The sequence below is a fragment of the Leptonychotes weddellii genome, chromosome X (genome assembly GCF_054177405.1).
Source record: "Leptonychotes weddellii isolate Sample4059 chromosome X, ASM5417740v2, whole genome shotgun sequence".
NCBI classification, from domain to species: Eukaryota; Metazoa; Chordata; class Mammalia; order Carnivora; family Phocidae; genus Leptonychotes; species Leptonychotes weddellii.
This window is the reverse complement of record NC_138385.1, coordinates 17,577,091-17,604,883: the sequence shown is the minus strand read 5'-3', so window position 1 is coordinate 17,604,883 and position 27,793 is coordinate 17,577,091. Positions and strand designations below refer to the sequence as shown.

The 27,793-nt window shown below is 39.1% G+C and overlaps 1 protein-coding gene and 1 long non-coding RNA gene across 5 annotated transcripts in view; both read left to right on the top strand.

Annotated features, from left to right (window-relative positions):
- The first annotated feature begins 7,722 nt into the window (after positions 1 to 7,722).
- Positions 7,723 to 12,846, top strand: LOC145717946 (uncharacterized). Its single transcript, XR_014141479.1, has 2 exons — positions 7,723 to 8,089; positions 11,532 to 12,846. It is a non-coding gene; the product is annotated as an uncharacterized LOC145717946 (long non-coding RNA).
- A 1,453-nt stretch (positions 12,847 to 14,299) lies between these two features.
- SLC25A14 (solute carrier family 25 member 14) overlaps positions 14,300 to 27,793 on the top strand; it is a 31,095-nt gene continuing 17,601 nt past the window's right edge. The window contains exons 1-6 of one of the 4 annotated variants that reach the window (XM_006735169.3): positions 14,300 to 14,384; positions 15,039 to 15,192; positions 20,479 to 20,572; positions 21,866 to 22,013; positions 24,977 to 25,071; positions 26,753 to 26,838. In XM_006735169.3, coding sequence (XP_006735232.1) covers positions 15,061 to 15,192; positions 20,479 to 20,572; positions 21,866 to 22,013; positions 24,977 to 25,071; positions 26,753 to 26,838 — 555 coding nt within the window. In that variant the 5' untranslated portion in view covers positions 14,300 to 14,384; positions 15,039 to 15,060. Of the gene's footprint in view, positions 14,385 to 14,819; positions 14,943 to 15,038; positions 15,193 to 15,322; positions 15,570 to 20,478; positions 20,573 to 21,865; positions 22,014 to 24,976; positions 25,072 to 26,752; positions 26,839 to 27,793 lie in introns of those variants that run through there. The other 3 variants (XM_031030083.2, XM_006735171.3, XM_006735170.3) reach the window with 3 other exon arrangements.

The following is a 27,793-nucleotide window of genomic DNA, read 5'->3' as shown; positions in this document are numbered from 1 at the left end:
ACTCGATTCCTGGACTCCAGGATCATGACCTGAGCCGAAGGCAGTTGCTTAACCAACTGAGCCACCCAGGCGCCCACCAAGTCTTCTAATTCTTGAGTATAGTATATCTTTCTATTTAAGTCTTCTTTAATTTCTCTCAGTAATTTTTTTGTAGTAGAAAAATGCCTAGCCCATTTTTCACCTAGTTTATTTCTAAATATTTCATATTTTTGATGCTTAAAAAAATTTTAATGTCCAGTTATTCATGGCTAATATATAAAAATACAACTGACTCTTGTATGTTGACTTTATATCCTGCAAACTTGCTAAACTCACTTATTAGTTGTTGTGGCTTGTTTATGCATTCCGGAAGATTTTCTGTTTTGCCAATTTATCATCCATGACTAATGAGAGTTTAATGTTTTCCTTTCCTTAAGGTTTTCCAGTCTAGATGTATTTTTTTTTTTTAACTTACTGGCTTGGCTAGAATTTCCAGTATAATATTGAATGGAAATGGTAAAAGTGGATAGCCTTGCTTTATTCCTGATGTTAGGGGGAAAGCATTTAGTCTGTCATCATTGAATGTGATGTTAGCTGTAGGTCTAATGAGATGATGATATGGTTTTTCTTTATTCTTTTGTTAATGTGGTGAATTACAGTAATTTTGATTGTTCAACCTACTTTAAATTCCTCAGATAAACCTTCATTTGGTCATGATGAAGTATCCTTTGTACACATAGTTAGATTCAATTTGCTAAAATTTCACAAAGAATTTTTGCATCTAAGTTTTTGAGCAGTATTGGTCCTTGTTTTCTTTCTCATAATGTCTTTAATTTTGGTATCACAGTAATGCTTGTCTTATAGAATGAGATGGGAAGTATTCTTTTTTTTTTTTTTAAGATTTTATTTATTTATCTGAGAGAGAGAGAATGAGAGAGAGCACATGAGAGGGGGGAGGGTCAGAGGGAGAAGCAGACTCCCTGCCGAGCAGGGAGCCCGATGCGGGACTCGATCCAGGGACTCCAGGATCATGACCTGAGCCAAAGGCAGTCGCTTAACCAACTGAGCCACCCAGGTGCCCAAGATGGGAAGTATTCTATTATCTTCTATTTTCTGGAAGAGTTTGTATAGAATTTTAATTATTTCTTAAATGCTTGGGGAATTCATCAGTGAAGTCATTTGGGCCCAGAGTTTTCTTTGTGGGAAAGTTTTTAACTACAAATTTTTAGAAAATATTTATTTATGAATTAGAGAGAGAGAGTGCATGTGCATACGCAGGGAGGTGGGGGGCAGAGGGAAAGAATCTCAAGCAGACTCCCCGCTGATCAGGGAGCCCAACCAACGTCTGGCTCCATCTCACAATCCTGAGATCATGACCTGAGCCGAAATCAAGAGTCTGACGCTTAACTGACTGAGCCACCCAGGTGCCCCTACACATTTTTGTAATAGTAATGGGACTATTCAGGTTATTGATTTCTTCTTGAATGAGTTTTGATAGTTCATGTATTTTAAGAAATTTGTCCATTTTTCCTTTTAATCAAAGTTCACAAATTTATTAGCATGAAGTTGTTGATACTATTTCCTTATTTTAACATTTGTACTAGTTACCTATTTCTACATAACAAATTACTGCAAACTTAACAGCTTAAAACAACAGGCATTTGTTATTTCACAGATTCTGCAGATCCAGAAGGCACAGCTTAGTTGGGTCCTCTGTTTGGGGTCTCTCACAAGGCTGTAACCCAGGGCCAGAGTCTCATCTAAAGACTTGACTGGGGGAAGGATTCACTTCTAAACTCACATGGTTGTTGGCAGGATTAAGTTCTTTGTGGGCTGTTGGACTGAGGGCCTCGATTTTCTGTTGGCTGTTGGCAAAAGGTTGCCCTCAGTTCCTTGCCATGCTGCCTTTCCAACATGGCAGCTTGCTTTATTAAAGCCAGCAACAGAAAGACTATAACAAGATGGTAGTCATAGCTTAGTCATGGAAGTGATACCACACTACCTTTTTTGTATTTTATTGGTTAGAAGCAAGTCACTACCTCAGACCACACTCAAGGGGAAAGGATTACACAGGAGCATGAATCCCAGGAGACAAGCATCAATGGGGACTATTTTAGAGTCTACCTGCCACAATATTTGTAGGATGTATAATTTATGCTCTTCCTCTCAATCCTAATATTGGTTCATTGGGTCCTTTTTTTTCCTGGTCAGTATGTCTAGAAGTTTATCTATATTATTGACATTCTCAAAGAACCAATTTTCTTTCTTCCTTCCTTCCTTCCTTCCTTTCTTTTCTTCTAATTTTCAGTGTATTTGAATTCTGTCACCTTTACTTTGGATTTAAGTTTGCTTACTTTAAGTTTAATTTGCTCTTTGTCTTCTAGTTTCTTGAGGTGAAAGTTGAGGTCATTGTTTCAAGATCCTTAATGTTTTCTTTTTTCTTTTTTTTTTTATTCTTATGTTAATCCCCATACATTACATCATTAGTTCTAGATGAAATGTTCCATGATTCATTGTTTGTGCATAACACCCAGTGCTCCATGCAGAACGTGCCCTCCTCAATACCCACCACCAGGCCAACCCATCCTCCCACCCGATCCTTAATGTTTTCTAATATAAGTATTTACTGCTATAAAATTTCTTTCAACTATGGGTATAACTGCATCCCACAATTTTTGCTGTTTTCTTTTTCTTTTTAAAAAATATTTTATTTATTTATTTGACAGAGAGCACGAGCAGGGAGCAGGGAAGCAGCAGGCAGAGGGAGAGGGAGAAGCAGGCTCCCCGCTGAGCAAGGAGCCTGATCCCAGGACCCTGGGATCATGACCCGAGCCCAAGGCAGCCGCTTAACAACTGAGCCACCCAGGCACCCCTTTTGCTGTTTTCATATTCATTCATTTCAAGATGCTTTATAATTTCCCTTTTGATTTCTTCCTTGACCCATGTGTTATTCAAAAGTTTGTTATTCAGGGCGCCTGAGTGGCTCAGTCAGTTAAGCATCTGCCTTCAGCTCAGGTCATGATCCCATGGTCCTGGGATGGAGCCCCACATTGGGCTCCCTGCTCAGTGGGGAGTTGGCTTCTCCCTTTCCCTCTGCCCCTCCTCCCCCCTCCCCCCACTTATGCTCTCTCTCCTATCTCTCTCTCTCTCTCAAATAAATAAATAAAATTTTTTTAAAAAAGTTTGTTATTCATGTTCCAAATATTTGGGGATTTTCCAGAAATCTTTGTTTTATTGATTTAATTTAATCTGATCTAGTAAAATCTAATTTCATTGGGTTCAGGAAACATACGTTTTATAATTCTAATACTTTTTAAATGTGTTGTGAATTGTTTTGTGGCCCAGAATATGGTCTATTTTGGTAAACCTTACCTGGCCATGTGAAAAGAATGTATATTGTGTTGTTCGTTGACTGTTTTATAAATTTCAATTAGGTCAAGTTGGTAGATAGTGTTTTTTTTTTTTAAGATTTATTTATTTGACAGAGATAGCACAAGTAGGCAGAGCTGCAGGCAGAGGGAGAGGGAGAAGCAGACTCCCCACTGAGCAGAGAGCCTGAGGCGGGGCTCCATCCTAGGACCTTGGGATCATGACCAGAGCCTGGGATCATGACCTGAGTTGAAGGCAGACATTAAACTGACTGAGCCACCCAGGCACCCCAAGTTGGTAGATAGTGTTAATTCTTCTATATCCTTACATATTTTCTGTCTACTTTACTATCAATTATTGGATGGTGTGTTGAAATCTCTAAGTGTGTATTTGCTTATTTTTCATTTCTATTCCATCAGTTTTTGTTTCGTGTATTTTGAAGCTTTGTTATTAGGTGTATAAATGTTTAGAATTGTATGTCCTCTTGCAAAATTTACCCCCCCCCACTTTTATAATCACATTATGTCCATCTCTGTCTCTGGTAATACTCACTTTTATTTATTTATTTATTATTTTAAAAAAAGATTTATTTATTTTTGGGGGGGAAGGGGCAGAGGGAGGGGGAGTGAGAATCTCAAGCAGATTCTGTGCTGAGCACAGAGCTCGACGTGGGGCTGGATCTCAGAACCCTGAGATCAAGACCCTGAGATCAGGACCTGAACGGAAAGCAAGAGTGGGATGCTCAACCACCTGTGCCACCCACGTGCCCCTGTAGTACTCACTTTTTTTTTTTTTTTTAAAGATTTTATTTATTTATTTGACAGAGAGAGAGAGAGCGAGAGCAGGAACACAAGCGGGGGAGTGGGCGAGGGAGAAGCAGGCTTCCCGCCGAGGAGGGAGCCCGATGTGGGACTCAATCCCAGGACCCTGGGATCATGACCTGAGCCGAAGGCAGACGCTTAACGACTGAGCCACCCAGGCGCCCTGTAGTACTCACTTTTAATTGGATTGTTTATCTTTCTGTTGAATTATGAAAGTTCTTCATTCTAGATACTAAACTATAATTAGATATATGATTTTCACATATTTTCTCCCTTTCTGTGGGTTATTTTACCACTTTCTTGGTAGTGTCCTTTAAGGCACAAAAATTTTTTTAATTTTAATTTTTTTACTTCATGTATTTATTTATTTTTATTATGTTATGTTAGTCACCATACAGTACATCATTAGTTTTTGATGTAATGTTCCATGACTCATTGTTTGCGGATAACACCCAGTGCTCATTACAACACGGGCCCTCCTTAATACCCATCACCGGGCTAACCCATCCCCCCACCCCCCTCCCCTCTGAAACCCTCAGATTATTTCCCGGAGTCCATAGTCTCTCATGGTTCATCTCCCCCTCTGATTCTCCCCCCTTCAGTTTTCCCTTCCTTCCCCTAATGTCCTCCGTGCTATTCCTTATGTTCCACATATGAGTGAAACCATATGATAATTGTCTTTCTCTGCTTGACTTATTTTACTTAGCATAATCCTCTCCAGTTCCATCCATGTTGATGCAAATGGTGAGTATTGATGGCTGAGTAATATTCCATTGTATATATGAACCTCATCTTAAAAGTTTTTTATTTTTTTAAGTCACAAAAATTTTTAAATTTTGAAGAACTCCAATTTATCTAAATTTCCTATGTTGTTTGTTGTTTATAGTATTCCCTTATCGTTTTGCTGTCTGGAGGATCTATGGTGATATCCCTGCTCTCGTTTCTGATAATGGCACTTTGTGTCTTCTCTCTCTCTCTTTTTTTCTGGATATAGGTTTATAAATTTCATTGATCTTTTGAAATCACCAGTTTTTGGTTTCATTGATTTTTCTCTATATTTTCCCTGTTTTCTATTTCATTGATTTCTGCCCTTACCTTAATAATTCCTTTCCTCTGCTTACTTTTAATTTAATTTCTCCTTATTTTTCTAGTTCCTGAGGATCAAAGCTGGAGTTATTGATTTGAAGCCTTTCTTCTTTTTTTATATAGGAGTTCAGGGCTATAAATTCCCTTCTAAATCCAGCTTGATCTGTATCCCACAGCTTTTGTTACGTTGTTAGGTTTTCATTTTCATTTTGTTTAAAATACTTTCTGATTTCCCTTTCAATGTTTTATAGCAGTGAATTCCAGGGACACATATGGAATATCTATGCCCAGTAAAGCCCATTTTGAGTCTCAGGGTTTGGGTCACAGATGGGAGGGCTGGTCACATATTTACATCCTGATAACTGGCCATGACCAGGAGACTCAGGACCTCAACAATGTTGACCTCAACAATGAAATCAGGTTCACATCATCAATCTTTGTGTTTGTGCCAAGTAATCCTAACAAGATGGCATGGCATGGCCTATTACTCTAGGTGTACACAACAAAATCATCAATCCATTGGCATTATAAAGAACACTTTGACAGATAGATTCTCGTGAGTTGCTTAAGGGTCTATCCTGGTTCTCTTGGAGACATGCAAGGAGTAAGCCACCAAACCTGCTATGTTAACTCTTTCCTCATAACACCCAAATTCCCTATTGCTAACCCTGCCAATTTGAGGTAAAGGTCTTAATGATGGGGGAGTAAAGGATGATTAGGGATTGGGCACCATTTGGTCTATAATCACATATAACTAGGAATCATTTGTTTTAATGGAAATTACTCTCTTTTTTGTTTAAAAATATAAAGGATAGAGGGCACCTGGGTGGCTCAGTTGGTTGAGCGACTGCCTTCGGCTCAGGTCATGATCCTGGAGTCCCAGGATCGAGTCCCGCATCGGGCTCCCTGCTCGGCAGGGAGTCTGCTTCTCCCTCTGACCCTCCCCCCCTCTCATGTGCTCTCTGTCTCTCTCATTCTCTCTGTCTCAAATAAATAAATAAAATCTTTAAAAAATATATATATATATATAAAGGATAGATACCTCTGCTTTCTGTAGGCTTGCTTTCTCCTTATTATGTCAACCTTCCCAGACACTTAAAATAAAATCTAAAGTTTTTACCATAATATACACAGCTCTACCTGATCTCTCTCAACCCATGACCTCTCCGTCCTCATCTCCTACTGCTCTCTCCCTTCATCCCTCTGCTCCAGTCACCCTGGTGACCTCAAGGTTCATCAAACACACCTCCTGCTTCAGGGCCTTTCTTGTTGTTGTTCTCTTTGCCTGGAATGTTCTCAGAAATCCTCATAGCTTACTCCCTCACCTCCTTCATGCCTCTCCTCAAATATCACCGCATTAGAGGAGTCCTTCCTATTTAATCTAAAACAGCAGCCCCTGCCATTCTCTGTGTCCTTTCCTTGCCTCATTTTTCTTCACACCGGACGATGTCATTCACCTGAATATTGACTTCCTTTCTGTTTGCCCCTCCTCCCCCAACTAGACTATCTGCTTCATGGAGGCAGGGACTGTTTCTAGTTCACTGCTAGATCCCTCTGCCTAGCACAATGCCTGGCACCCAACAGGTGCTTCTTAAGTACCTATCCAGTGACTGGATGAATAAATTGCATCTATCTATCTACCTAGCTAGCTAGCTAGCTATGTATCTATCTGTCTACGGACACTGAGTGGAGGAGAAGAAGGAAGGTATTTGGAACATGTAAGATTCCTTATTCTCAGCTCCAGAATGCCAGAATGTAGAGGAGATGCTCAATGAAATTCTCAACTTTTCTCTCAGGATTCGAGTATGCAAGCATTATGTTTAATATCATAAAACTTCTCTTATAAAGATGATTTTAGTTTCCCCTTGGAGCTTAGCCCTGTCTAAAAAATTTCTTTCTTTTTTTTTTGATAAGAAATAACAGTTTTGTAGAACACATAAATAATGCAGAAAGAACTGAACTACAAGGTGAGAGTTCTCTGGGCTGGAGGTCGGGGGGTGCCCTGTGATGGGGACAGCGGAAACAGGCCGCTGTGTCAGGTGTCAGGGCAGCTGCGTCAGGAGGGCTCACCAAAATGTCCCCAGGCATACACATCGGACTGTCTTGCTTGACTGTTTCTATCCTTCACCTATTTTTCCGGGAAAATACCGTTGTTCATATTTTCTTTATTGTAAAGCTTGCTGTATATTAAAGACCTTTTTATCTGTCAAATTAGCTACATTTTTTTCCCCCAAATTATTGCTTATCTTCTAACTTTTTGGTGTTTTCTGTCACTCAGCCATAATTTGTATTGTGTGGTCAGTTCTAATAATCCTTTGCTTTGATTGTCTCTGCCTTTGACAGTGTGCTTAGAAGGACTTCCCCGCCCCCAGGGTTATACTTCTAGTATATTCTATTCTTTTTTTCATAGAGTGTGGGGGGGGGGAGGTGGAGGGGGGCTGAGGGGAGGCATAGAGAGGGAAAGAGAGTATCTTAAGCAGGCTCCATGTCCAGTATGGAGCCATATGTGACGTGGGGCTTATCTCACAACACTGAGATCATGATCTGAGCCGAAATCAAGAGTCAGAGGCTTAACCCACTGAGCCACCCAGGTGCCCCTAGTATATTCTATTCTTTTTTTTTTTAAGATTATTTATTTATTTATTTGACAGAGACACAGCGAGAGAGGGAACACAAGCAGGAGGAGTGGGAGAGGGAGAAGCAGGCTTCCCGCTGAGCAGGGAGCCTGATGTGGGGCTCGATCCCAGGACCCCGGAATCATGACCTGAGCCGAAGGCGGACGCTTAACGACTGAGCCACCCAGGAGCCCTAGTATATTCTATTCTTCGAGTACTGTGAGTACTGTCATGGTTGGATTTCATTTTTCATGTTTAAATTGTCAGGGCCCCTGAAATTTATTTGGTGAACATAGACATTTCTTGAGTGCTGATAATGAGCCAGTCTCTGTTCCAAGTGCCTTATGTGGATCACCTCATTTGAATGCTAGTAACTCCAGAGGTAGATGCGAGTAGGTTCTTTGTTTTCATGGGTGAGGGAATGTAGGGACAGGAAGTTTGGGTACTTATTCAAGACAACACAGCTGGCAAAACCTGGCCCATCCAATGGTAAAGCCTACATAGGGTTGTGGTGAGGATTAGAGTCAGCATGTGTCAAGTTTCTGGAATACAGTAGGCATTGAATAGAAGATAAAGCTTATTATTATGATTGCATAGTTCTCATAAACATAATTTCTGATGGCTGCATATTATTTGAAAAATGGTGTATTTTTAAGGCAAGTACATTTCTAAAATATTATTCCTTCAAAAGCATGTTTAGAATTCCATGGTAACAAACAAAACCTTTATTTATTCATTTATTTTTAAAGATTTTATTTATTTATTCGAGAGAGAGAGCACATGAGCAGTGGGGAGGGGCAGAGGGAGAGGGAAAGAGAGAAGCAGACTCCCCACTGAGCAGGGAGCCCCATCTTGGGGCTCCATCCCAGGACCAGGGATCAAGACCTGAACGAAAGGCAGATGCTTAACCAACTGAGCCACCCAGGTGCCCCATAAAAACCTTTATTTTAAGGAACAACTGTCATAAAAAGAAATCCTGGAAGAATCTTTATGAACATGTGAAGAGTTTCATTGGATAATGGGATTACAATTTTTTAAAAATCTTTTTTCTCTCTATAGTCCAGTTTTCTTAAAAGAGCATTTTTAAAAATTTTCTGATCAGAAAAATAACCACAATGACTATTATTAATTTTTATTTATTTATTTATTTATTTTATTTAAATTCACTTGGTCAACATATAGTACATCATTAGTTTCAGATGTAGTGTTCAATGATTCATCAGTTGCGTATAACACCCAGTGCTCATCACATCACGTGCCCTCCTTAATGTCCATTCCCCAGTTGCCCCATCCCCCCACTCACCTCCCCTTCAGCAACCCTCAGCTTGTTTCCCAGAGTCCGAGTCTCTCATGGTTTGTCTCTGTCTCTGATTTCTTCCCATTCAGTTTTCCCTCCTTTCCCCACTGCACTATTTCTTATATTCCACATATGATGACTCCTATTTTTTAAAGGCTATGATAAAATGGTACAGCTGCTGTGGAAAACAGTATGGTGGTTCCTTAAGTTAAATATATATAATTACCATATGATCCCCAATTCCACTCCTAGGTATTTACCCCGAAGAATTCAAAGCAAGGACTCAAATAAATTCTTGTACACCACTGTTCATAGCAGCCTTATTCACAATAGCCTAAAAGTGGGAACAATCCAAATGTCCATCAGTAGATGAATGGATAAACAAAATGTGGTACATACATACAATGGAATAATTATTGTAAAAAGGAAGGAAATTCTGATACAGTGTACAACATGGATGAATGTTGAAAACATTATGCTAAGTGAAATAAACCAGACACAAAAAGACAAATATTGTATGATTTCACTTATATGAGGTACGTGGTCAAGGTTGCACAATATTATGAATGTAGGTAATGCCACTGAATTGTACACTTAAAATCGTTAAATGGCAAATTTTTATGTTTTGTATATTTTATTGCAGTAAATGGCGACAACAACAAAAGGAGTCAAAATTGGCAACTATCTCATAGAGTGTTGGGCTTAAATGAGGTAATTGATGTGAAGTTCTTAGCACAATGCCAGGCTTACAGGGAATCCTCAATAAAGGAAGAACAAATGTTTTTCTAATAATTAGAACCATTTAAAGATGGGATGGGCTTCCTTAGGGATGAGATAAGAAGTTCCTTGTTACTGGAAGTGTTTAATACAAGGCAGAACAGACTTCTTAAGTCTAACAGATGCAAACATTTCACCTGGGCATAGTGTTAAAATGCAGATTCTAATTTAGGTAGGTCCTGTGTGGGGCCTAAGAGTCTGCATTTCTAACAAGCTCCAGGTGATACTGATGCTGCCAATTGGCCACATTTGAGTAGCAGGGTGCTAGATGATTCTTGGAGTGGGGAGGGGGGATGCTGGAGAAGGTATGTGATCAGATGGAGCAATGAGTTAGATCTCTGCTGCCCAGTATGGTGGCCAACTCACCAATGTGGCTATTGAACGCTTGAAATGTTAGTCTGAACTGAGATGGGCTGTGAGTGTAAAATACACAAAAACTTAGTATCTAAATAAACTGTGAAATATCACAATATTTTATACTGATTACATTCCAAAATGATATTATTTTAGATATACTGGGTTAAGTAAAATATTGTTAAAAAATTTTAAAGGAGGGACGCCTGGGTGGCCCAGTTGGTTGAGCAACTGCCTTCAGCTCAGGTCATGGTCCTGGAGTCCCGGGATCGAGTCCCACATCGGGCTCCCTGCTCAGCAGGGAGTCTGCTTCTCCCTCGGACCCTCCCCCCTCTCATGCTCTCTCTCTCTCTCATTCTCTCTCAAATAAATAAATAAAATCTTAAAAAAATTTTTTTAAAGGAAAAAAAATTTAAAGGGCTATGAATGGAAGGTGATCTGGCAGTATCTGGAGGGTGACACAGGGTTAGAAGATTTTCTCTCTTCCCATGTACCCTGGGAAGAACATGAAGCTAATAAGAAGGATAAATGGAGGGAGACGTTGGCTGTCCAGGATGGGGGGGTGGATGAGTAGGGGTCTGAGATTTGTGAGAAGCCAGGAGGTAAGGCAAGGTTTATGAGGTATATATACAATTATATAAAAGATGGAAAGACAGGAAGGAAACACATAGAAATGTTAATGGTGTTATCTGGGTAGTGGAGATGACTAGAAGGAAACACATAGAAATGTTAATGGTATTATCTGGGTAGTGGGGGTGATGCTTACTTTTTTTTTTTTTTTTTACTTCTGTTGCATTTTTATCCTCTTGTTTATGGTTTTTATATTTTCTTTTTCCCTTTATAAAGATACATAACTTTTAAAATTGGGGAAATGTGGGAGGACCATAAGAGGTAGCAGGGGACACTGACTTCAGCACAGAGGCCACCCTGTAGGAACATGTGACAGAAACATGCACATCCCAAGAATGATAGTATAGTATGTGTGCATGCACTGAGGAAGGACTAGAAGGAGGTTCTCCACACTGTTAAGAGTAGCAACCTTCGGATGTTTGGGTTTTGGGTGATTTTTACCTTCTTCTTTCCACTTCTGTGTACAGTTTAAATGTTTTATAATGACTATGTACTTTTTTAAATCAAAAAAGAAACCATCCTAATTTTGAAAAATAGGTGTAGACTTCATCACAGAAAAATAATAGTCTCACTATATTCTGTGTTGATAAAACCACATCTTAGGCTCTCATTCTCCTGCTGGCGTCGAAGAAGCAAGTGGCCGTATTGTGAACTGCCCACGGAGAGGGCCATGTTGTAGGAAACTGGGACAGCTTCAGGAGCTGAGAGTGGCCTTTGGCCAACAGCCAGCAAGAAACTGAAGCCCTCAGTGCTACAGCTGCAAGGAAGTGAATTTCACAACAACCTGAGAGAGCTTGGAAGCGAATTCTTCCCTAATCGTCTTGAGATAAACACACCTTGATTGTGCCTCCTGAGACCCAGAGCCCAGGACCCTGTTACGTCATGCCTGGATTCCTGATCTGCAGAAACTGGAAGACAATAAATGTGTGGTGTTTTAAGCTGCTAACTTTGTGGCAATGTTTTTTACACAGCAATAGAAAACTAATACATCCTTCTACCAGCAGTGTATGAGAATTTGAGATGCTTTCCACCAAACCCCTTGTACTGTCAGTCCTTTTAACTTTGGCCATGTTGGTGGGTGTGTATTGTGATTTTAATTTTAATTTTTTAGATGACTAATAATGTTGAACACTTACTCATATGCTTATATGTCATTTGGATATACTCTTTAATGAAGTACCTCTCAAGTATTTTCCCCATTAAAAAAATTGAGTTGCCTTTTTTTTTTTTTGGCATGTATGCAGACTTAAGAAAAAATTTTTCATTATTGGAGTAGAATTGACATACAATGTTATATTAGTTTCAGGTGTACAACATAGTGATTCAACAATGCTGTAAGTTATGCAATGCTCACCATGGTAAGTGTACTTACCATCTGTCACCATACAATGTGATTACAATATTATTGACTATATTCCCTATGCTGTACTTTTCATCTCCGTGATTTATTTATTTTATAACTGGAAGCTTGTACCTCTTAATCCCCTTCACTTATTTCTCCCATTCCCGCATCCCCCTCCCCTCTGGTAACCACCAGTTTTGTTCTCTATATTTATGAGTCTTTGGGGTTTTTTGTTTGTTTTTTAGATTCCACATATAGGTAAAATCATATGGTAGCTGTCTTTCTCTGTCTGACTTGTTTCACTTAGCATAAAACCCTTTAGATCCATCCATATTGTCACAAATGGCAAGATCACATTCTTTTTTATGGCTGAATAATATTCCATCGTGTGTATATGTGTATGTATACATACATACTGAGTTGCCTATCTTTTTACTGCTGAGTTTAGGAGTTCTTTATTTATACTGAATATGAGATTTTGTAGGATACATGGATTAGAAGTCTATTTTCCCAGCCTGTAGCTTGCCTTTTCCCTCTCTTAATTATGTCTTTTAATAAAAATAAAAATGTTCTCAATTTTATTTTTTGTTTTTATTGAGATATAATTGACATAATATTGTATTAATGATGTAAACTTCACCTTAATTAATAAAAAAGATTTCTTCTGGCTCCAAATACAATGCTCTTTTCATTCTTTAAGACCAGGTGTTTCTCTTGGGAGAGTAGAAAGAGGAAAGCATATTTTGGTTCGACATAAATGAGAACTTCCTAACAGTTATCCAATAGTGTAATGGGCTGACTTGTGATGCATACTTATACTGGAAGTATTCTAGCAGAGACTGGATCACTGTACATAATGAATATTATAGAAGGGACCTCTAAGTGCCCCTCCAACTTGAAGATTCCAGGATTCTATCCTCTTGAATACTTTCTCTCCTGGAGAGATCAGAATTCAGGCATAACATAAGACAGAGTATAATCAAATACTGGTCTGTGAGATAGAGACTACAAATAGAAGGTAATTAAAAAGGAAAATGGTCAACTTTGATAATGAGGATTAGATCTTTTTTATGTTGTTTTAGAAAAATGTTGAAAACAAACTAAACAATCAAATAGCAAATGTGTTAAATAAAAGTGTGGTATGTGTTTGTTTCTACAAACGCTCCTTTTAATTCATCTATTGTAGAACTTTTAAGATAAGTCATTTGAAAACAAAGCTGCTTTTAACAAAGTTTACCTGGGTGGTCAGTGAGACTAGCTGGTGGTGGCAGTGGCTGAAGAGGCAAAAGTGCAGTCTTGTAGAAAAGTTAAGACAGTGATTTGCTCACAGAGAAAGCCTTAATTTTATAAAGTTCAGTGACTTGGATGTGAGGGACAGGACCAGGCCACAGCTGGAGACATAAAATTCACATCGTTGGAGAGAATACAGTTCTTCCAAGTAAGAAGGACTCTAAGCTACAGCCCTTTTTGGCTAGAAGGGAGTGTTCGCTGAGACGTAAATTGAAGGGAATTCACATTTTGGAATGCGAAGGTAACAAGAGTACTATTAAAGTCGAGAGCAGTATAGCAGGGCAGTTAAGAGCCTAAGCTCTGAAGTCAGACCCAGATTTGAGTCCCAGCTCTGCCAATACCAAGTTACTCCTTTAAAACCTCAGGTTTCTCATCTATCAAAAGGGGAAAATAATAGTACCTGTCTCATGGAGTAGTTGTCGGCACACGAAGCTCTTGGCACTGTCCTTGGTAAGCATTCCACATCAGGTAATATTATGTGTGCTGCCTGAAGAAATTTTTTAATGGGCGGAGAAACCTAAGTGTTAACTAAAATGAGAAAAATCCTTTCGGAACAAAGTATTCTAAATACTTATTAATTCAACAATAATTTAGGGCCACTTCCTTGCATCGACCCACTTTTACTTACACGCAACACGCAAACTCTGTTATTTTGTATTCTCGCGGGATTATGGAACCTTTGCGTGAGCGGCTTAAAAATCGAATGTAGCCCATTGGTCAACGGAATTACCCAGGGTGCTTTGCAAATACTCCTTCCGGTCCCTGGGGGCTAGAGCTAGAAGCCGCAACTCAGGCTCGCTCCTCATTTTCTGGCCGATTGTAAGGTACGGATTAATTTGGACTCTCCCTTTAGGTTTTCTACTCTTCAGATTCTTTAAGTTTTTATGGTCTCCCTTTCTGTTTCCAACCTGTTTTTTCTCAACTGTGTGCTTTGAGTACAGGGCCCAAGTATGATTCCTCAGTCCCTAATACCTGGCGCCCATTCGGTGCCGCGGTTTATTTACTTGATCTTTATTTTCTCTCTGACTTCGGGCACCTCACTAAATACCCTTCACTCCTTTCCCTCATTTTCCTACTTTTAAGTCCTCTGCCCCGCCCCCTCACTTTCCCTCCTTTTTCGTACTTTGCGCGCAGGCGCCCCGCCCCGCCCCTTCACTACGATTGTCTCGTCCCTTCACTACGATTGTCCCGCCCCTCGCGTCACTTAGGTTCGGCTGGCCGCTCTCTTCTTAACCCCCGCCCCTTTCCTAGCCCTAGTACGCGCGAGGTGGGTGGTAACGCGGTAACCAGGCGACATCTCTGCCCCCGACTGGCGAGCATGTGAGCTGCAGAAGCTGTCAAATTCTCACGCCTTAGTTCTCTCTCCCTACACCTTCCAAAAGGTTGCCCTTTCTGGGTCTTTGCATCCGCAGCCGGCTCGACTTCCCCCGTTAAGACCCCTGTCGTTTCCACCTCTCATTTCGTGCCTTCTTTTTTAGGCTTTGAGGAGGTGGTGTTGGAATGCCTGTGCCACCGTTGCCGGGGCGACGACTTGGTTACTTCCGTTGGTCTCAATGCTTCCGGGTTGGCATTGCGGTGGCGTTTCCGACTGTGGGAGCCTCGGCTTCCCAGTCGTCCGATGAGCCCGAGCAGGTGAGGGGGAGCTCCTGGACTTCCAGGCTGGGGAGCGGGGCTGGGCCGCGCCAGGCCGCGCGGGGCCGGGCTGGCCTGGTTCCCGGCCTGGGAGGGGTTTAACGGTCCTTTGATCTCTCTCTCCCCTCAGCTGAGTCCCTTCCCTGTCTTTCACTCTTCTGGCATCGGTGGTTTTACTTCTTCGATTGAACCCTGCTTCCTCGACCCCCTTGGGAGGCCGCCTTCTTCAGGCGCCTCCCTTCTCTCCACGAACTCGCTCTGACAGCTGAGGAACTGGCAAGATCCTGCTACCCAGAGGGTGAATGGGTATCTTTCCTGGAATAATCCTAATTTTTCTAAGGGTGAAGTTTGCAACGGCGGCCGTGATTGTAAGCGGAGTAAGCAAACACCTCCATTGTGTTAGTGTGAGGGATGCTGTTAAAAGATGCTCCCCTTCAGTTTCTATCCCCTGCCACTCCTTAAGGTCAAGGCATTGAAGGCATCTATTAAAATGCAGTTCAGCTAACTAATTGGGATGACAGCCATTATCAACATGAATTAGATTCTCAGACAAGGTAACAGCAGGGACGTTTGTGGTTTTCTGTCAGTGTTTGCTTGTTTTTTCCAGGCTAGGGATGCTTGGAGTTATTATGAACTCTTGTCTTCATTCCCTACATCATCAAGTTCCTTTGTGTTTCTATTTTATAAGTTTATCTCTAACCTCATTGCCAACAAGCATCTTGTCTGCTTTACTTCATACCATCTTAAGCTAGTTTCCTTGCCTCTCTCCTTTGTAATCCACTGCTTGCTGCAGCCCTAGTAAGCTAACTAAAATGTGGATATCCTCATGTCCCTTCCCTGTTCAAAAACTTATAGTATCCGTCTCACGCTGCCACACACGCATTTTGGTTTTAAGCTTTTCAGTGTAACCTTTTCCTTACCGTACTTCTTGTCTGATAATTGTTTCAATCTGTTAAGGGAATTCTCTGTTCCAGTTAGGTTCCACTCTTCCTTCTCGGAACAAACTCTACTGATGCCTGCCTCCACCTGCTGTGCTTTTTCCACATTTGTGTCTCTGTTCATCCTGTTTTCATCCTCCACCCCTCTCTTACCTACACCTATCCTGATTCTGCCTGCACTCTGGCAAGGCCCATTTTAAGTCTTTCACATCTAGAAGCCTTTCAGATTATTCAGGCCCATGCTGTTTGTCTCCTTTTCCATGCTCCTGCTCTTGTAGTTTGTAATATATAATTTAGTGCTTAATTTTTCTCTAATGAACTACTTTGATTTCTTCTGCCAGACTATAAGCTTTTGAAAGGCAAGTACTATATTTTGTACAACTTTATCCCCACCCCAATCTCCTTGATTATCCAGGAAAGATAGGTTGAATGATAGATATTGTCATATGTTAGAACATATGTTTGTTTTCTTTTAACATGACATTTATACCCATAGCATGTTGCAGGTTTGGGCATTAAGTATGCCTTCAATAAATATTTGCTTCTCTTTCCATTATTACCTCCGAAGTCTGAGAATCTGTAATGCCTACTCTTTTTTAAAGGAGAAAGTGAGAAAAGCACCCAGATTTATCTGAGCAGATATTTGGAATAGTGTAGTGCTATGTAACTTGTGTTCTAAGACATTCTTCTCACTCTTTAGGAGATCAGATTTTCCTTAGACTTCAGAACACAATTTGCATTTTAAAGACATTTTTCATTGGCTGCTTTATGCGATAAATGTTTAAGGTACTATATTTCTGTTTTAACTCAGATGTGACTTCTTTCCTTTTACCCATATCTGGGGATAACCCTCACAAGTAAAAAATCATTTTTAGCACTCTTGGGGTCTTTTACACAAGTAATTCTCTGCAAAAAGCCAAGGGAAGAGAATTAGAGAATCGCTGAGGATGAATAAAAACAAAATGTTGTGTACAGAGTGTGTAGCATTGCTCAGGTCTAGCAAGTTAACTTTCTAATTTCTCACATAATCTTTTACATACACACTGCCTACATAGATAAAGGACATTTCACTGGAATCAACCAAGTATTTAATGGCTATATACCCAATTCTGTGCAAGGCTTATGAAAAGTACTGTGAGACATGGTGTTTGCCTTCAGAAATCTTACCTAGATAAGAGAGAAAATAACATGGGACAACTAGAAGAGAAATCTCATCCTATGTGCCTGAAATTAAGATACAGAAGGGGGTAAATGAATGTTCAAAAAACGTTGCACAACTGTGGAATAGATATAACAGGACATGCATGTATGTGTATGGCCTTATGTAAAAGACTTAGAGGTTTTAGTTGGCATTTTAATGATTTCAGTAGTGTGATATGGCCTCCACAAAAGTGACTGCAATTTTCAGCTGTAGTAAATGGAGTATAATATAGTGAGTGATGAAAATTATTGTGGATGTTTACACTGAGAAAGATGTAGGAGAACATGATAGCTGTCTTTAAATACTTGAAAGACCCCCATAGGGAAAAATAATATGTTTAATATTACCTCCCCAAATGGTTGAAAACTAGAGGAAAGCAGACTTTTGGCTCTGTATGAGGAAAGAATGTCTAAAAGCAGACCTAATTAAAGATATAAAGGACTTTTTCGTAACAAGATTCTTTCCTAACATGGAGGAAAAGGGATTTTACTGACAGATGAGGGAGTGGTAGCAGTGTTGAATTTGGCCAGTGGTCCCTAGACTTTTGGATTTTGTGCACCAATAACATTTAAGTGAAAGTGTGGGGAGGAGGCACAAATTAAGGTAGCCAGTCTTATTTTACTAAGAAGAATACTAAACCAAATCAACTACCAACTACATTTCATACAGGAAAGGTGATTTAAAAAAATGCTCCAGGAGGAAGAACATGATTTCCTAATAGATAGTTCTTTAAATTAAACACATTCAGCAGAAGAAAAAAGCACTAGGTGCCCTTATTTTCTTCATTTCACCTCAGAATTGTGAAAACTTCATTAAGGAACCACTGGACTGACTGATCTAAAATTCCATTCCCTGCTATGGCTCTGCCCCCTGCCTTTAACTGATGTATTGTTCCCTGAACCCTGGGAACATCTTCCTTATTAAAAGTCTGGGCAGCAGGTAGTGAAGTTCTGATAGAGGCTTTCTCTGTAATGAGATGAGTGGAAAGAAGTTGTAAAAAGAAAGCTTTGGAGAGAAGCATAGCAGCCATTTGAAATGCTTGACTGTTTTGGGAAATCTCTAAATTGTGTGTGGGGGGGAATGCCCTCTCTGTTGACTAAGAGAGGGGATATGCCATGGTCCTTGCTTTTCCATGCTTACCCTCTCACCATGTGTGTCACGTTTTACTATCAATTGTAATAAAATGTGGTCATAACTGAAAATGTTAATAAGATAATAGTACTCAAGACTCATTTCAAACTGCAGCTCGTACTTGAAGTGCCTATTCCTACTTTGCTTTTTAGAATTTCTTTCAACAACTTTCCTCCAAAAGAGCTATCTATTCCAGACTCTATGTATCAGATGGACTGGCTGATCACACTATGCTTAAAGGAAGTGTCCATAATTATTTTTGTGGCCTCTTACTAAAACATTTGTCTGCATGTTTGCTGTCCTCTTTGGAAAATTGTTCATTTGTGCTTAGTTACAGAGATTTCCTTTTGTGGAAATAAAGCAAAACCTTGTCTCCCCTAAAAAGAGACTGTGACTCAATGGTGCTAACCTCAGTTTGGGCAGTGGGGGTGGTGAGCAGCAAGTAATAGCTGTTAAAATGTAATTTTGAGTACTTTTCAAAATGTAGTAATGATAATAGCTAATAGTTGAACTAGAGGGTGCTTGGCTGGCTCAGTTGGAAAAGCATGTGATTCTTGATCTTGGGGTTGTGAGTTCGAGCCCCATGTTGGGTATAGAGATTACTAAAAAAATAAACTTAAAAAAAATAATAGTTGCACTAGGTGCCAGTTACTTTTCTAGGTATTTTACATATATCATTTAATTTTCACAATAACCTATAAGATAGTATTTATTATCGTCCCCATTTTATGAAAATGCAGGCATGGAGTAGTTAAGTAACTTGGTCACAGAGCTAGTAAGTGGTAGTGTCAGGATTTGAACGTAGGCAGTCTGACTTCCGAATCTTTATTCCTGACCGTAAAACACTTGAAGATGTTTTTGAAATTCAATAGTATACGTACTGTGAAGTTCTGGAAAAGGAATAATTTAAAAGAAATCTCAGAGTCCATCTTAAATGAGATTACTTCCATCTGGACCAGAATTTAGTAGGTGATGCATAGAGCAGTAGTAGATCTTAAAGTGTGGAAGCACCAGCATTATTTGGAAACTTGTATATTCTTAGGCCAAACCCAGGGCACTAATCAGAAATTCTGAGGGTGAGGCCCAACACTATGTTTTAATTCACCTTCTAGATCATTTTGGTGCACCTAAAATTTGAAAACCACTAATCTAAAGGGCAGAGCTATGGAAAAAAAAATAAAATCCAACAGAGAAATAGCTGAGAGTGGCAGGAAAAACAAAAATGAAAAGATTGAAGATGACAGGTCTAATGGGGGTGGGATGGGGAAGAAGGATAGGGGGCTGGAAATAGAAGTACATTGTTAAAGAGTCTAAACATCAAAGAAAAACAATATTTATATGTATGTGCTTTAAAAGGCCAGGGAAAAAGAAATTCACTAGATGGATATATGTTAAATGTCAGAGAGAAGAAAGACATCATTTTTATTGTTTTCATTCCTCTGGGAATCAGAAGGAAGATGAAAAAGTACTTAGTTCAGCTTGGGCTTTGAGGGGAGAAGTTGTATATAGCTAGAAGTAGCTAGATGAACTAAAACCCTGAAGTTTAGTAGAGAGATGAGAGGTCTAAGAACATGAAAGGGGAGTGGTGTCAGCCTTTGCTTTGCACCTGAATCAAGGTAACAGAATACCATGAACTGCTTTTATGAGATGCCTCAGCCTATATAATTTGAACTCCAGGTTCCTTCACTTGTAATTGTCTAGTTGAATGTCTAAGTTGGTTGTGCTGGATGGACTGAAACCTCTTCTTCGGGTGGGGACATGGATAAAATTAGAGAGAATGAAGGGTGCAAGTTGATCTTTGAGGGAATTGCACGCGTACCCATACAGAATGGCAGTAAAGAACACATTCATGATCATCCAGCACATAAAACAGGATTCCCCATTTTGTTTCATTCCACTTGGTAGGGTTTTTCCTCTACATCTGTTTTATTTGTCAATTTTGTTGATATAAATAATATGATCAGACACAAATGCTCCTCACTCTTGTGCCTTGTTCTGATTTGTGTTTATTTTTAGCACCAGAAAAGTGCCACTGTAAGCCATGAGATGTCTGGTCTGAATTGGAAACCCTTTGTATATGGCGGCCTTGCCTCTATTGTTGCTGAGTTTGGTAAGAATGTGAAAACTGACAAATCTGCTTCTATGTTATAGATGGTAGCTTATGGTGACAGTTATTTTTGGTGAAAACTAGAAAAAAAGTGAAAAGAAGCTCATTCTGTTTGTTTTAAAACTATTGTCTCTAAGCCATCAAGTAATATTTTCTGAGAAAGTACTACAAATGGTATGGTGAGTGAGATTAAGAAAAGTCAAACTTAAGAAGCTCTTTTGATAGTTTAATGATTTGTTAATTTGCTCTAGGCTTAAGTAATATGAAAAGGTAAAGGGAGTTAGATAATATAGGGGTTTCTGCTATATTTTTGCACTAATGGTCTTTCCTTTATGCTAAGTTGTTTATAGCTTTCTTAGAGAGTATCCAAACTTCTTTTTTTTCAAACCTCTGTCCCATTTTAGAAGAAAATTGACTAATAAGATCAAACTAGATTCTTCTCTATTTGGTTTTAATTTTGGAATATTTTTAGATTGTGTTTTTTCATTTTCCAAATTTTCTCTTTCCTAAAATATTCATAAGTGACTCTAATCCATTAATCTTTGTTGACTTTCTTGGCAAATGCTCTGGTGTTGTGATATCAAGGTCATCAGTGACCAGAGCTACATAATCACCTTGTTAGTTTTAGACTTTGAAAGATTCCCTGGAACATATTTTGTCAATATAATGGCCACTTCTGTGTGTTGATGTAATAAAAGAAGTTGGTTAAAGAAATTTCCTAAGCACTCTGCTGGTATTAGTCCCAAATTACCTGGGAATCCAGATGAGTAGGCCAAATAGGACTTTGCCGTTATCTTTCATAATATTAGGGAACTATTTGTTTCTTGTAAACAGATAAAAGAAAAAAAACCACAAAACTTTCTAATAGTATATAAGGGTACCTGGAACAGCAATCCCATGCTTTCTTATCCTCTTTGTGAAAATTTGGGGAGATTTTATGAAGGCAAAGTGGGGAGATGAGATGGGGGACAGAGGAAGAGACAAATGCCAAATTGTATGTTACAGATGAATAAAACATTTAAATTATTTTGTATTTATAGTATATTAGGACCATCTTAAAGCACTTCACAGTTTCAGTTATACTGTGGGTCAAATCCTACTGCCTAGATACAGTACAGTATATTTCACTTTACCACATTCAACTCTTCTGACAGTGGTACTCCTAGTAGAGATACCCTCTGTGTGTTATAAAAAGAACTTTGTCTTATGTTTTAAAATTGTCATTGGCTTAAATTTGGCCAAAATTTTAACTGTGACTCTTTGGAAAAACTTATAAATCATTGTGTTCCTTTATAGGAACGTTCCCTGTGGACTTGACCAAAACGCGACTTCAAGTTCAAGGCCAAAGCATTGATGTTCGCTTTAAAGAGATAAAATACCGAGGAATGTTTCATGCCTTGTTCCGCATCTATAAAGAAGAAGGTGTATTGGCTCTGTATTCTGGGTGAGAGTGGATTCTTTCCTTACATCATGAAGGGAAATACTTTTTAAAGGAGCCATGTATTTCAGCTGTCTGATAGTGTGTGCCCTTCATATTCACCATTCCAATTTGTAATTCAATATTGACGTGCCAGTTTATATTTCACTTGCTTGTAGGTCTCGAGCTTTGGATTTTGTGTTCATCTGGCTTTAAGTGATATGTTTTAAAATGGATATCTCATTGCAGCATTGGCTTTCTCCTGTTTTCCTGAGAGTCATCGATAGCACACTGTGAATAGCAGCACCAGTTAACTGTATATATTTCTGTAATATTTTTCCTGAGTTGCCAAATACTCATTTCTTTTAAAATTTTCCTCTTTAAAGAAATACTGTTCTGGGAGCTGAAACATAAAATGCAGAATGAGAGAGAGGGAGACCCATCTATTTGTCAACTTTTAATGAGCTGTAGATTTGTGGTTTATCATCCATTTTGCCATGTATCTGCTGCCATTTCCTAGGTCACTCTTGCATTCAGGTTACCAGTTTACTGCTCAGAGAATGGACATCAATTTTACTATTAACCTGTGTTAGACTTAATTTTATTTATTTATTTATTTTAAAAGATTTTATTTATTTATTTGACAGAGAGAGAGATAGTGAGAGAGGGAACACAAGCAGGGGGAGTGGTAGAGGGAGGGAGAAGAGAAGCAGGGAGCCCAATGCGGGGCTCGATCCCAGGACCCTGGGATCATGACCTGAGCCAAAGGCAGACACTTAACGACTGAGCCACCCAGGTGCCCCTAGACTTAATTTTAAAAGATAATTTTCTTAGGGAAAAAGATCAAGTAATACATTCTGAAGCTAGTGAATCATGGATCAGCTGTTTCATCTTGTTCTTTAATCAGCATGGATAATCACAAGATTATTTTTTTCTAATAGCAAGCAATAATGTCAGAAATATGCATATTTAGTCATCATTTTAAAAATCATAACCATCCAAGCTGCTGTCTTCTTTCTATTTATAACTACTAAAGTGTAGTTCTGCAATTTGGAAGAATCTCAAAGGATACGGTATGAGTGAGAATGTCTTCAGTTTATAAGCAGAACTTAAATAGGGTGAAATCTTGGCTCTGTACCTCCTTGATAGATTAAAGATGTATCTGCAATTGTTAGGAAGTACGGTTGATTTTTAAAAAACCTCCATGAGGGGGTTGGGGGGAGGATAGAGTAACTGGGTGATGGACATTAAAGAGGGCACGTGATGTAATAAGCACTGGTTGTTATATAAGACTGATGAATCACTGAACTCTACCTCTGAAACTAATAATACACTATATGTTAATTACTTGAATTTAAATTAAAAAAGAATTTAATAAAAAACAAATGATACCATATAACCCCCCCAAATAAATAAAAAAAATAAAAAATCTCCATGATGTGAATAGTGGTGTATACTTCTTTTTTTTTTTTTTTTTTATTTATTTGCGAGAGAGAGAATGAGAGACAGAGAGCATGAGAGGGAGGAGGGTCAGAGGGAGAAGCAGACTCCCCGCCTAGCAGGGAGCCCGATGCGGGACTCGATCCAGGGACTCCAGGATCATGACCTGAGCCGAAGGCAGTCGCTTAACCAACTGAGCCACCCAGGCGCCCTATACTTCTTTTTTTCATTGCTAGATTTGGTTTGCTAATATTTTGTTAAGGATTTTTGCATCTAAATTCCTGAGAGATATTGGCATATAGTTTTTTTGCTTTTGTACTCTTTTTGTCTGGTTTTGGTATTAGGGTAATACTAGCCTCATAAAATGAATTGGGAAATATTCTCTCTTCTCTTTTCTGGAAGAGATTGTGTAAGATTGGTGTTGATTTTTTAAATGCTTGGTAGAATTCCCCAGTGAAATTATCTGGGCCTGGAGATTTCCTTTTTGGGAACTTTTAAATTATGAATTAAAAATGTTTTAATGGTTATGAGACTATTCAGATTATCTGTTTCATCTTTTTTTGATGATTCCCATATTTTTATCTATTTCATTTTGAGTTTTGGTAGTTCATAGTTTTTAAGGAATTAGTCCATTTCTTCTGAGTTCTTGAATTTATGAGCATAAAGTCATTTATAGCATTCCCTTATTCTTTTAATGGCTGCAGAATTTGTGGTGCTCTCCATTTCATTCCTGATATTGGTGACTTATGTCTTCTTTCTTTTTATTACTGTGAACCTTGCTAGAGTTTTATCAATTTTAGATTTTTTTCAAAAGAGCTATCTTTTTGTTTTATTGATTTTTCTCTGTTTTTCTGTTTTCAATTTTGTTAATTTATGCTCTTTATTATTCCTTCCCCTTATGCTTGCTTTGGGTTTACTTTGCTCTTCTTTTTCTAATTTCTTGAGTTAGGGACTTAGATTATTGATTTGAGACTTTCCTCCTCTCTTTCTCTTCTTTTTTTTTTTTGGGTGGGCAGCAAAGCAAAGTTTATTGAGATAGTAAAGTGATAGTACAAAGCTCCTAAAGAGGGAGGGGACCCCAGAGGGTTGCCCGAGACTTTCCCTCCTTTCTAACGTAAGCATTTTGTGCCATAAATTTCCCTCTCAGCACTGCTTTGGCTGTATCCTACATATTTTAATAGGTTGAATTTTCATTTTCATTCAGTTCTGCATATTTTTAAAATTTCCTTTGAGAGTTCTTGTGAACCATGGATTGTTTAGAAATGTGTTGTTTAATTTCCAAGTGTTTGAGGATTTTCCTTATTGATTTCTAGTTTAATTCCATTATGGTCAGAGAACATACTCTATATGACTTCCAATTCTTTTAAATTTGTTGAGGTTTGTTTTATGATCCAAATGTGCTCTCTTTGTGAATGTTCCATGGGTTCTTGAAAAACATATTCTGATGTAGTTGGGTGGAATGAGGTGAGTAATGGAAATGAGTAAACTAGATATGTATAATCTACAAGTGCACATTGAATATAATTGACTTTTTCTTTCTTTTTTGGCAGAATTGCCCCTGCCTTACTAAGACAGGCATCATATGGCACCATTAAAATTGGCATTTACCAAAGCTTGAAGAGATTATTTGTAGAACGTTTAGAAGGTCAGTATACACTCATTCTCTTTTAGGGTAATACTCAGAGGGATTATTGAAATCATGCTTACTGAGAAGCATGCATCATGGGATGCCTGAGAGTGGGTGACAGTCATTGCAAGGACAAAGCAAGGTCCTACTGACTTGGGATTAATCCTTGCAGAGGTGATATATGGGATAGAGGGACCTGCTCTTTAAGTTTGTCCCTTTTCCTATCAAAGAAAAAAAAAAAGGTTTCTGCTCATCACAGAGGGAACATGAGTAAGTTTGTCCAGAAAATTAATGCTGTCCTCATCAACAAAAGGACTTCAGCTATAAGCAATTCTCTAGCTGCCAATTTTGATAAGCTTTTGTTAGATGGAGTAATTTTAGACTGTTCTAGATTCTGTTATACTGTGGCCACCTTACCCACATTCAGCATTATCATATGTCTCTAAATGTGCTGCTGCAGTGTTTCCAGCTTGATACCGTACTTAATGGTTATTTTACCACAGGCCTAGGGCTTTTGCATGGTTGGGGATAGCTGGAGAGCCTTTTGATTAGTAATGTCTTTGAATTACTTTATTGTCCTAAATTGACTTTTTCTGGAGCCTCTTTGAGGATTCGGAAGGGTTTGCTTCCTAAAATAATTTCCTTTCACAGATGCTTCACTTGGGTTTACCTAGTTTCTATTTGTAGGCTCTTCATGGTAAGGAGGCATGGTGAAGATGGAATTTTCATTTTGGAACATTATGCTCTGTGGTTTCTTTTTTTCTCTTTTGCTGAGCAGATTTAGTTTCAAATGACTGGTTTTTCATATTTGTCTACAGAATCTTCTTTAAATAAATAGAAGCTAGTAGATATCAAGGCCAGTCAAAATCAATATTTAGGTAATCTTTTCTGTTAACACATAAGTTTTTTTTTTTTTTTTTTAAAGGTTTTATTTATTTGACAGAGAGACAGCGAGAGAAGGAACACAGGCAGGGGGAGTGGGAGAGAGAGAAGCAGGCTTCCCGCGGAGCAGGGAGCCCGATGCGGGGCTCGATCCCAGGACCCTGGGATCATGACCTGAGCCGAAGGCAGACGCTTAACAACTGAGCCACCCAGGCGCCCCAACACATAAGTTTTTATTTTTTAACATTTGGTTCCTAAGTCTTCTAGAGTTGATGATTCTCCAGAAAAGGACAAAAGAATTTTCTTTAGGTGTTTGAAATGATTGAAGAAGAAATACCACATTCTGAATTTATGTGGGTTACTGGCAGTTGCTGTATATAGAATAATAGGACACGTTCCAGTGTCTTTTAGAAATACTTTAAAAAAAATAATGATTTATGTTTCAGTACTGATTTGGGATCTAGAAATATTTGAGTTTCTTTAGTTTTGTAAGCTTTGTGGTTCATTTCTTTTTTTTTAAAGATTTTATTTATTTATTTGACAGAGACACAGTGAGAGAGGGAACACAAGCAGGGGGAGTGGGAGAGGGAGAAGCAGGCCTCCTGTGGAGCAGGGAGCCCGATGTGAGGCTCGAACCCAGAACCCTGGGATCATGACCCGAGCCAAAGGTAGATGCTTAACGACTGAGCCACCCAGGCGCCCCTGTGGTTCATTTCTTACAGTCATTTCTCTGCCCAGGGTTCCTTTCCTCTGATAGATGAGTACTCTGTTCTTTGAAACTAGTACTTAATACAGACTTTTTTTTTCCTTTTTACAGATGAAACTCTTCTAATTAATATGATCTGTGGGGTAGTGTCAGGAGTGATATCTTCCACTATAGCCAACCCCACTGATGTACTAAAGGTAAGAGAGGTCTGGTAGCATTGGATGTATACAAAGTGTTATGAAAAGAGCATGAACTTTGAGTCAGATTTGGGTTTATTTTTTTTTTAAAGATTTTATTATTTATTTGGCAGAGAGAGACACAGCTAGAGAGGGAACACAAGCAGGGGGAGTGGAAGAGGGAGAAGCAGACTTCCCACAGAGCAGGGAGCCCGATGTGGGGCTCGATCCCAGGACCCTGGGATCATGACCTGAGCCGAAGGCAGACGCTTAACGACTGAGTCACCCAGGCACCCCCAGATTTGGGTTTAGATCTCCACTCTGTCACTTGCCAGCTATAAAACCTTGGGCAAATAACTGCTTTAAGCCTTGGTTTCCTCATTTGTAAAATGAAGATAATTCAGTACTTATTGCATAGGGTTGTTTAGGATTAGAGATAATATATGTGAACTGCCTATCATACTTGGTAGATGTAGGTGCTCAGTAAATAGTAGTCAGTTTATTATGATATGCATTAATCCATTGGTCTTTAACTTAGAGTAGGCAAACCCCTGTAAAATTCTTTCCAAGGACTATGCAATTTTAAGGGAATCAGTTTCTAGATCCCTTACTTCCATTTGTTTTCTTCTAAAATTGATCTGAGAATGAATGTGTTTTTTTTTTTTTAAATTTATTTATTTGTCAGAGAGAGAGAGAGCACAAGCAGGGGGAGCAGCAGGCAGAGGGAGAAACAGGCTCCTCACTGAGCAAAGAGCCCAATGTGGGACTCGATCCCTGGACGCTGGTATCATGACCTGAGCCGAAGGCAGACGCTTAACCAACTGAGCCACCCAGGCATCCCAAATTTGTGTTTTTAAAAGTTCTTTCTCCACTTTACAAAAGAAAGGCATATTCCCCACACATTTCAGATCTTAGTATGGTATATTGACCTGTGGTGTAATCTGGGGTACTGGACAAAGGGATAAATTAAAATACA